At 41.3% G+C, this 10,445-nt stretch overlaps 3 protein-coding genes across 3 annotated transcripts; all 3 read right to left on the bottom strand.

Moving 5' to 3' along the window:
* Positions 1–484: 484 nt before the first annotated feature.
* On the bottom strand, positions 485–3,662 carry pold4 (DNA polymerase delta 4, accessory subunit). Its single transcript, XM_018684435.2, has 5 exons — positions 3,505–3,662; positions 2,347–2,462; positions 2,157–2,240; positions 1,057–1,168; positions 485–687 (listed from the first exon to the last, which is right to left on the bottom strand). The coding sequence occupies exons 2-5, from the start codon at positions 2,450–2,452 to the stop codon at positions 663–665; spliced, it is 327 nt and encodes a 108-aa protein (XP_018539951.1). The 5' UTR covers positions 2,453–2,462; positions 3,505–3,662; the 3' UTR covers positions 485–662.
* A 1,856-nt stretch (positions 3,663–5,518) lies between these two features.
* LOC127142435 (zinc finger protein 239-like) lies at positions 5,519–6,658 on the bottom strand. Its single transcript, XM_051070267.1, has one exon. It carries the CDS (start codon positions 6,656–6,658, stop codon positions 5,519–5,521), a length of 1,140 nt encoding a protein of 379 aa, XP_050926224.1.
* A 199-nt stretch (positions 6,659–6,857) lies between these two features.
* LOC108888448 (zinc finger protein 572) lies at positions 6,858–10,431 on the bottom strand. Its single transcript, XM_018684434.2, has 2 exons — positions 10,087–10,431; positions 6,858–8,781 (listed from the first exon to the last, which is right to left on the bottom strand). Exon 2 carries the CDS (start codon positions 8,643–8,645, stop codon positions 6,858–6,860), a length of 1,788 nt encoding a protein of 595 aa, XP_018539950.2. The 5' UTR covers positions 8,646–8,781; positions 10,087–10,431.
* Between the last annotated feature and the right edge of the window lie 14 nt (positions 10,432–10,445).

The following is a 10,445-nucleotide window of genomic DNA, read 5'->3' as shown; positions in this document are numbered from 1 at the left end:
TGATACGTATAAAGAATATTGGTCGCCTTACTACGGGCAGAACACAATCAGAATTATTCATGATAACGTTTATGAATGTAGTGTAAACATAGACCTACATGTTAATATGCATATTATTGTTATTGGAAATATACTCCAATTCAAGTCTTCATTGCCAATTTTAACTATTAACGTAGGCTAACCCAGACCTTCCAGGAGTGCTATGAATGCTGAACTCACTCCAGTGTTTCGTTGTAACAGTAGTAACCATTTTCATTCACTCCCTCTTGTGGATTGTGGAGTTAGGCGAAAAGCGGAGAGAGTGTGTAAGTTAGGTCAGTTATAAAAAGACTGAGGGCAAATGTATGTCAGTGTGCAGACCACACTCTAGATGCAAGGGAGCAAAATATGTGAATGTGTGACTTTCTAATTGATGTGTCCTTCACCATTTAATTTCTAGCACTTAGCCTTAACCCCACCCACCATCAAAATTACAAGGCAGACAGTGTTTTGGTAGATTCTTTAAAAAAAGTTTTAAATGTTAATAAAACTTAGTGTGAGGAAGACAATGTACTGCAACTGCAAGAAAAGAAATAACACATCTGGATGTTCTGCCATTCTTCGGTCTCGTATTTGACTTCTGTTGGCGTCTGTGTTAATTTCTCTTTCATAGGATGACTTCCTCACAAAGGATATTCACTCCACAGGCTGAAAGACAAGGAACACAAACAGGGCAGAATATTAGTCAAATTTTTTTAGCAGTACATGAACTTTGCATGAATTAAATGCAGACTTATAATTAAAATCACAATTATACATACACACACACACAAACATATATAGAAAATTTCCATATCAAAAAAAAAAAGAAAAATCTGTTTCTACAAAATAGCCTGTAAGGCGCCTGCGTGGACAGCTTGACTGAGAAACACAGCTGAAACACTTTTTGTGCAAACACTGATTTTAGGCTGCAAACATTAACAAACACAACTAAAATCATCTCCCCAACTTTAGTAATGCATTGATTCTAAATAATGTAACTGAAGTCAGTTTCCCTTGATTGCGTGAGTGTGTTACCTCAGCTTGTACTCAGGATCGATGTGTGTTTTCAGCAGCAGCTCTCTGATCTCCTCAGGTGGGTTCAGACCATGAAGCTGTGCTCTCTCCCATCTCTGCAGCCTGCTGATACCTGGAAAGAGACAGACCATATGATAAATGATTCAGAGTTTTGTGTGAGTAAAAAATGTTTTACACCAGTTATACCTTCACCGAAAACAGCTACGATACTACGTTGTGCAAGAAGTCAGTGGAGGAACTCTCTAAAACTGACTATAGGAAAACAGATATAATAATATAATGAAAATAATAATATAAAAAATGTAAATATAAATAACACATATTACAGCAATAACATTTTACAGCTGGATTTAGTTCATCTTAATTGCTTCATTTCTGTCATCAATGGCAAACACACCGAGATCTTACTTTCGCCTCATTAAAGCTGCATTTATAGATGTCGTTTGGCCACTTGGGGGCAGCAGAACAAGCTGTATACACAACATCTGCCATATCATCACTGTATGAAGTGGACATAGTGAACATATCAACATGTTCACCTGTACTGCATCCATTGGTGATGTGTCAACACAGTAATAAAGTTTGTTAAACAAAGAGATGTTTTGTGTTGCTTACAAAGTCATTATTTCCTACCTGTAGTGAAGGGTTAATAACAAAACTCTATTCACATTGTCCTAACCAGGATTTTAAATGAACAAGGGTTTTTGATCCTTCTACCTGCATGAAATTAAATGAGTTACAGGAGACCCTTATAATCAAACTGACTAATTTATTAAAATGACAACCCTCCTCCCCCTAAAAATTATGCACTTTGTTTAGAGCAGACATGGAAATATAAATTGGGTGCATGTAGTGCACAAACTACCAAAGACATAACGTCCACATCATGCCCTCCATCGGGTGAAAGTTTTCTTGCTGATGCTCCATCATCAGCCGACACATGCAATTCATATTATCTTGACCTACACAGAGATTCTCACCCTGTGCACATACCCGAAGCAGTGAACAACATTTCAGCTGACGGCACTTTATCTCTCTCTTTCTTTTTTATTAAATAGCAAAGTCTGATATTCTATAATATAAATGTGTTTGTGTGTTACCTGTGCAGGGCCCAAATCTCCAGTCCAGATCAAACTGTCTGAGCTTCTGCAGCTCCTCCTGTCTGACTGTGTCAGTCTCAGCCTCTGGTACGTCAAAGGATTCACAGAGAATTCAAGTCAGTTCAGTTATGGGCCATTCACACCTGTATCACTGAGTGGAGATCAGATACAAGTCTGTGCTGGTCCTCACCTTTCTGTGGTGGAGGAGGAGTAGATCTCTTCTCTCGTTTCCCACCCCTCCTTGCTTTCTTTACCACCTTGAATGAATCAGTTATCAGTCTGTGCTTGGTCGTCATGCTGACTTATCTAGAACATAAACAAACACGTATACACTTGTGTTATTGATTATAAAGATATAAAACATCATTTAGACTTTCACACTAAAATTCTCCACTGAAACCAACAGGACTACGACTACATTATAACCTCAGCATCAACTCAGCAATGATATTTCAATTAATAATGATAATTTTATTCCAACGTGATTTTGAATTAGAAAATCTATATATGTGTTGATGACGAAGTAATTATTAAGTGTTATTTTCTTCCAAATTGTAAACTGCAGCTCCACTGACTCCCTCTGCTAACATCTTGACTCAACCACATACATAATAAACTACAATAACAGGGTGAACCCATTACATCTTAATGTGTGGAGATCACCACTGATTACTCTTCCAACTAAATCACTCATATTTATTTGAATTATACAAATTCAATTTCACATTAAGAGACACAGTAGAGACTACTTTCTTATGCAATAATTACATTTGGTCCATGCAGTATGTGGCTGTTATTTACTTCAAACATTCACATCAACCTGATCCACGGTTTAACATGTCCGGGCAGAGGCCAGATTACGTATGGCTTTAACTTTCAAAATAAAACAACTACTGATTGGTTGGTTGACTGAAGCAGGAAATACATTGCTCAATAAAATAATATTCATCTTACACATCTGGAGATTTACGCTTACAAATCTTGACGAGGAAATTAATCTGTAATTGCAAAGAGAATTTTAACTTCTGCTGCATGAACCTTTTTTTTTTTTTATCGCCACTTCTCTTCTTCCACAAAAACGTGAGTTGGGCGGATGTGTAGAGTGAGGCCGTTAATGCATTAACCAATTATTGCAAGTTAACAAACATCTGTCAATATCGTTACTCGGTTAAACTTCAGACGACTTTACAGACAGAGGAGCTGCCGTTTTGACTGCAGTGTCAAAGCTGCAGAGAACAATCAGCTCGATACAACGCACAGACGTGTTTCAGCAGGCGCAACTTAACATTCAGCAATCTTACTTTACATGTACGACTTCTTATTTCCTTTCTAAGTCTATTGAACTTACCAAGTTATTCAAACTACAGAAGCTCTGTCAGTATTTATCGCCCTATTCGGAGGATTTTCTCTTCATTCAATCATAGATGCAACCTGAGAAAAAACCAGATGACCAAAACAATGACGACGACGCCTCCTCCTTCTTCTTCTGGTGAACTCGAGACTAGTTTTCCTCTTTACCGCCGCCTGCAGTTCACTCTGCATATTACAGGTCAGCAGCAGCAGTAGTAGTAGTTATAGTAATACAGTAACACAATCGATATTTTACATTTTTTATCTCTCCGTTAAGATTTGACGCTGTTTTGTCACTTGTATATTGTTGTTCATTTGCTGTTATTTGTTTTTCGTTAATCTCACACACATTTGATATTTTATACCTCTACAGCGCCCTCGTGTGGACGGTTTTCACTGATGTTCTTGTCTTGCCTAGGCTCCTGCTCCTTTACCGATTCAATTATCAGATCATCTGTCACCTTATTCCTTGTTCTATTGTTTTCTGTTTGTGTTCATGTCTACAGGGTTTTAATCAAACATGTTTATCATGGTTAACATTTTTTTCCAATGAAAATTTACACATTCATTGCAGGCAGTGGTATGTAGTAATTAATGGTGATACAGTGCTTTGTATGGAGACACAATCTTTTTTGACTTGTGTCTGATTAAGCAACTGAAGACAGACTGCAAGTCAGTAACAGAATTCCAGGTACTGAAAACTTCATTGATTTATTGATGATTTATTTTCTAAATCATTACTTTTGAGTCTGAGAATGTTTACCCTTTACAATATTGTTCAAAAACCTCCTTACATAAACAAGCAGAGTGAATAATAGTTTTATTTCTATGGCACTTTTCTAAACACAAATAAAAATATGTGGTTACAGAGAAGCCTAAACAAAAAGATATCAAAAAGTGAAACAAACATAATTTCATGACAACACATACTGATAGTAAGGAGGGCAATAAAAGAACTAAACAAGATCTCTGAACTCTTTGTTGGTATCAATCTGGAGTGACTGATTGTATCCAGGTTGATGACAGACTTGAGCAGTGAGCGGAAAGGCTAGATGTCAGATTCACATACCTGTTACTAGTGTGTCAATTTGTTGCTAAGATCAGGATGTTTTGAATGAGAAAGTGCTTTACAGGAAGGATGTGTCAGGCACATGGGTGGGAAGGATGAACTACAGGGACTAAACCCTAATGCAGAGCTTTTGCATTAAGCAATGATGTAGTGATAGTGAAGAGAGTCCAGGCTTGAAGCTTGTAGAAACTGACGACAGTGAATGCTTATACTGCACAGAGATAATCAGTGGATTTGCATGTTTTTGCCCACCATCAATTAAAGGAACATTACGTAACAATATTACCTTAAACTAACAGCTTCAACATCATTCTGGTGGTACACTGATTTGTAACAGGGAGAATAAGGACTATACACCATTCAGCTGTGTTTCAATTCAAGAGCTTGATAACCTTTGTTTTCTGTACATGAAAACCACTTAACTGCTTGGATTCTGAGCCCAACAGAATGAATTACCACTTCTGGCTGTGGAGGCTGCTGTTGCTTAGCAAAACTACATTTTGTTGCTTCAAGTAAATGTGTGCCAACAAAACAATCCAAATGTACGTGCTGTGATTCAGTTAATGCTTTACTTCAATAATTTGAATGTACATTTGGCTTCTTAAACAAAAGGCTTTTTGTAGAAATACATTTATTTCTTTAAGTAAGGTACTGAAAAGTAGCATTTAAGCACTGGTTAATAAACAATCCCCAGTCTTCTCAGTAAATTGTCCTTGTAAAATTAACTTATTTACTCACTAACAAAAATGCATTATGACAATATAGTGTTCATGGCAGCTTAAATCTACTTAAGTAACATATTTAGGTTCTTATTCTTTCTCAAATAATATGACAAAAATCAGAATTTGATGTTCCTGATACACGCCCGCACAAACATGCAAAACCGCTGATATGATCATTCAAAACCAAAGCCTCACTAATATTGTGTTCCTACAGTATCTAACTAGTGATATTTACTAATGTGTCTATTTCTGTCTCCAGTCTGTGTAAATGTCTGTCCGCAGTGGGGGCAGGAATATGGCCTCTCTCCTGTGTGTATCCTCATGTGAACGTTCAGTTTATCTTTGCTAATAAAGCGTTTATTGCAGCAGGTGCATGTGTATGGTTTGTCCCCCGTGTGATACCGCTGGTGCATCTTCAGCTCCGTCATACGGCCATAAGTCCTGCCACACTCGGGACACTTGTAACTGGGTCGCACCTCCATGTGCTGCCTGCTGTGCAGCCGCAGCCCGCTGGACGACCTGAAGCTCTTGCTGCACTGCGAACACTGGAAGGGTTTCTCTCCCGTGTGGATGTGGATGTGTAACTTGAGGCTGGCGGCGGAGGGGAAGCCGTTGCCGCAGATGGAGCAGAGGTGTGGTCTCTCCCCCGTGTGGATGCTCAGGTGCTTCTCCAGCTTGTTCTTGTTCAGAAAAGTCCTGCCGCAGACGGGGCAGTTCAACGGTTGCTCCCCCTCATGTGAGCTCATGTGGTCTGTCAGCTCCATCAACGTGGAGAAAGCGCAGTCACAACGAGTGCACGAGTAAGGCCTCTCCTTTTTGAATTTCCTATGTTTAAGACAATGCTGCTCCAGATCTTCTTTTTCCTCAAAGGTCTCAATACAGCAGGAACACTGGTATGGTCTTTCTTCAGTATGAGTCCGCAGGTGATATTTCAAAGCTGTTAACTGTAGAAAGACGCTGTCACAGTGAGGACATCTAGATTCCCGCCTGTCGTGGACCATTATGTGCCTCTTGTAGTGAGACAGTTTAATGAAGCGCTTGCGGCACAATGAACAATAATACTGATCGTTTTGGTGGCCTTGCTCATGCTTTTTCAGCGCGTACTCAACCTTAAACTTCTTCCCACAGGTGTTACAGGTGTAAGACTTTTCATGAACTCCCATGTGCGTCTCCAGCTCCTCTGGACTGCTGAAGGTTTCGTTACATTTTGGACAAGTCCCATTGTTTTCTTTCACATGAATCTCCAGGTGTTTGTTGAGGTCTTCTGGGAAGGCAAAGTTCTTCTGACAATCGGGGCATGTGTAACACTCACCATTCGTCGCTTTGCGATGGGTCACTATGTGCCTTTTCAAATGATACATTCGACCAAACACTTTGCCGCAATCGCCGCAGATGAGGCTTCGAGGACTGGACTGGACCTTCTTGTGTAATTTGAGATGACTCACAAGCGCAGCCTTCTCCTTGAACTGTTTATCGCACGAAAGACACGTCAGGCCTTCGACTGCATGAGTCTTCTTGTGAGCTTTCAGTTCCAGCCAACTGCTCAAGTTTTTCCCACATTTAGAAGCAGATGTACTGGCCCAAGCCATGCTGGTTCCTCACATGTCGGGTCATGTGGTAGGACTGGCTGAAGGTCAAAGCGCAGACTGGACAGGTGAACGGTTTCTCCTTTGTGTGCGTCCTCATGTGTCTGGCGAGTTTGTTTGGCCCTCTGAAGCGTCTGCCGACACAGATGGGACAAAAATGGCCTTTTGTTTTAGTCTTAGAGGTGACTTTTTCTTTCTTGCGGCCTCCATCTTGAGATTTAGCTTCATCAGAGTCCTTGACTTCTGTCTTAATATTAACTTCAGATCCTTTACCCTGAGAATCACCATTACCAGAGTCTTTATCATTCTCAGGAACATTGTCATGACAGTCAACACTGTCATTATTTTTATCCTTACACGATTCAACTATCTCTTGGTTTTTCATGTCATCATTTTGCTGGAAGCTCTGTCCCTCTGTCTGGGTAGACTGGTTTTTGCCATGTGACATGATATGACTAAAAAACGCATCGTTGTTGGTGAATTTTTCATGACACTCCGGGCATGACAGGATTTGCGACGAGTGTGTCCTCTTGTGACTCTGCAGCTCCGCGAAGCTCCCTAAACTCTTCCCACACGTGGAGCAGACGTGTTGGCCCGCGCCGTGCTGGTTCCTCATGTGTCGGGTCATGTGGTATGACTGGCTGAAAGTCGTAGTGCAGACGGGGCAGCTGAATGGTTTTTCCTTTGTGTGTGTCCTCATGTGTCTGGCCAGTTTGTGTGCGTCTCTGAAGCGCCTCTCGGTACAGATGGGACAGTGGGGACCTTTAAGTTTTGATGGAGAAATGACAAAGTCCTCATCGTTGTCGTCATTGCTACCATCACTATCATCGTTGCTAGCCCCGTTGCAGCCTTCCTCCTCCATCCTCTGTGATGATGATGATGAGGCTTTGTTACCATCATCACATTTATTTTTATCACAAGCCAGATTAGTCTCACCAGCACTCTTAGAATTGTCTTCATCATTATCACTATAATATAGCTTATCATTACTGTAATAGTAGTTGTCTTTATATCTGGATGACTTTATTGGGGTTTTAGTCAAGTGTGGTTTTGCTTTTGTCCTTTTCTCCCCGCGCCGAGGTCGTCCTCTTTTGGCCTTCCTTTGAACAGGAGGGTCTAAATCATCTCCAATGTCCACACTGACCTCATGAAAACCAAACAGCTCAGATTCATTTAAAGCAGATTCCACTTCTTTACTGATAACTAACGCTGCAGCCAAGGTCAGAGTTTCCCTCTCCAACAACAGCCTCTCTTTGAGCTGTGGACTGTTTGTTTTCTCAATAAGCTGATCCAAAATAAGTTTGTCTTGCAAGTCTCCACAGTTGCAAGGCTTCAGCAGTTCTTCTAACGTAGTCACAAACTGATCTACGGTCTCTCCGGGCATCTGAGCCCTCTGATGGAATTTAAGGCGGTGCATCTGAGAGGTAAGATCAGAGTTGAAGAACCCCGTCAGTGCTGAGACAGCCACTGCATACGTGGTTTCGCCCTGGATCAGTGTCGTGAAGATGCGTTGCCCCTCTGGGCCAAGGCAATTCTGTAAAAGCACACACTTACTGGAGTCGACCAGCTCGTTCTCACCAAGCGCTTCGAGGTAGTGTTCAAAAGCTTTAAGCCACTTGTGCCAAAACATGGCCGGCTCACCAGGGACAGGTAAGAAAGGCGGAGGTGGGGACAGGATTATCAGTAGTGGCTCGGGAAGCGGCTCAGAGGAGATGTCCTGTTTCGTCACCTCCTCGGCTACTTCTACAGTCACTTCACCCATTGTTAGTTTTTTTTCCACTATGGATAATTTTATTTCCTCTTTAACTCAAGTAAGAGTCACTGAGTTAAAACATCAGCCTCTTTGGTCCGTGCTCAAGCTCCTGATGTTTCATCCTGCTCAGGAAGGTCTAGGAAGGCTGCAAAAGAAACAAACAGAAATTAGTTTCTGGCTCTTTTCCTTTGTGTGTAATTTCTTTCTCCCTGTCTGGTAATCTCCCATTTCACTGCAAAATTGCATGTGAAATCCAAAATGCACAGACTTAATAATAACAGGTGACGTTCGTTGAGCAGACACATCAGCCAAGTCCGAAACAGGAAGAAGTCGTCATCTTGCTCTTGAGTTCACTGTCAGCAGAGCTGGAGAGCCTTAGGCCTTCTGAGCAGTAGAAACTAATTACAAACATGCATGAAAAGAAACATGCATGCTATTCTAATAATGTTCAACTTGCTTGCTTTTGTTGCAGAAATATTTCCTAAAGCTGAAGGAAACATTGTTGAATTGATTGCTTTGTTCAACCAGAAGTAAAAAAATAACGTAAAAAAAAATCAGCTCTATCATGTGAGACTGAGCAGCAAATCTCTCAACCGAGGCTCAAACCTGGGACTGTTTGCATATTTGCAATTATTATGACTGAGTGACTCAGCTGATAAAAATGCAACCAGTAGAAGTCAAGAGAATTGTTTTTGGTGGTGCTGTTTTAAGGGAAATACAAGTATTACTTTGATTTAGGTTTTGTTCTGTTTACTTTGTATGAAATTACTTGATAACTTGATAATATCATTACATTACTATTTGAAAGCATCTTCACTTTACAGCCTTTTTTCTCACTATACCATATATCTGACAGTCACCACCACGTTAGTAAGATTTCATTATCAATAAACAAAACACCTCCATCTGCAAAAACATTTTAAAGGATCAAAAACATGTTCAAAGTTTGCTTTTAACATTTTTTCATTTGTAAAGAAAATATACAACTACTATTATTTGTCTGCTGGTCTGTGTGAAACAAAGTCAGACAGAGGGACATAACAGGTATTTGGAGAAATGAAACAGTTGAGTCTGGAGTGACTGGGGCCCCTGTCAGGTGGGGGGTCTAGGGGGCCTTCAGGTGCCCCTCGGTTGCTCAGGGATTACAGGTGTTTTGTTGTTTCACTGTGGGTGCTATGAGCCGCTGTTTGGGAGTCCTGCGTTTCTTTCCCGTCACTGCAACCTGAAGTAAAAACACCACAAACTGCAGTGCAGTCACTGTAAACAACCACAACACACACACACACACACACCGCAGGATCAGTTATTCCAATCCTTCGGTTTTCAGCGAAGATGTCCTCCAGTTTTTAACGGACAGACCTCTCCCTCTCTGACAGCGGACAGAGACAGGACAGGTGTAGAGTTTTAATCCGACAAGCAAGCGATAGTCGAGGAGGAGACGAAAACTCACCGAACCAAAGTGGGTCAGAAGTCCCGACGTGTGCGGACCGACACCGAGAGAGAGAGAGAGAGAGAGAGAGAGAGAGAGAGAGAGAGAGAGAGAGAGAGAGAGAGAGAGAGAGAGAGAGAGAGATGTAACGGCTGCCTCCTCCTGCTCCGAGCCGCCGCAGCCGTTAGCGCCTGGGGAAGCAGCTCACTGCGTTTTTATTCTACGTTGTGTTGTTATATAGAAAACAGCAGACCAGAAAGCAAAGCATGAAGCAAAAAACATCGCCGCCATGCTGACGGTCCTTCTTCCGGACACCACAACACTCTCCCCCGGGTCTGTTTCACCGCCCCACAGCGACCCCTGCCGGCTGGGAGCCACAC

Source organism: Lates calcarifer, linkage group LG5 (assembly GCF_001640805.2).
Source record: "Lates calcarifer isolate ASB-BC8 linkage group LG5, TLL_Latcal_v3, whole genome shotgun sequence".
In the NCBI taxonomy this organism is placed as follows: Eukaryota; Metazoa; Chordata; class Actinopteri; family Centropomidae; genus Lates; species Lates calcarifer.
This window is presented reverse-complemented; position numbering and strand designations above follow the sequence as displayed.

Bases quoted from the DNA above. Each gene is read 5' to 3' on its own strand.
- pold4 (XM_018684435.2), bottom strand. From the start codon at position 2,452: ATGACGACCAAGCACAGACTGATAACTGATTCATTCAAGGTGGTAAAG. The intron at 2,241-2,346 runs GTGAGGACCAGC...TTGACGTACCAG, and splicing joins TCCTCCTCCACCACAGAAAG to AGGCTGAGACTGACACAGTC. The intron at 688-1,056 runs GTAACACACTCA...CTTGTCTTTCAG, and splicing joins GATCCTGAGTACAAGCTGAG to CCTGTGGAGTGAATATCCTT.
- LOC127142435 (XM_051070267.1), bottom strand. From the start codon at position 6,658: ATGTATCATTTGAAAAGGCACATAGTGACCCATCGCAAAGCGACGAAT.
- LOC108888448 (XM_018684434.2), bottom strand. From the start codon at position 8,645: ATGGGTGAAGTGACTGTAGAAGTAGCCGAGGAGGTGACGAAACAGGAC.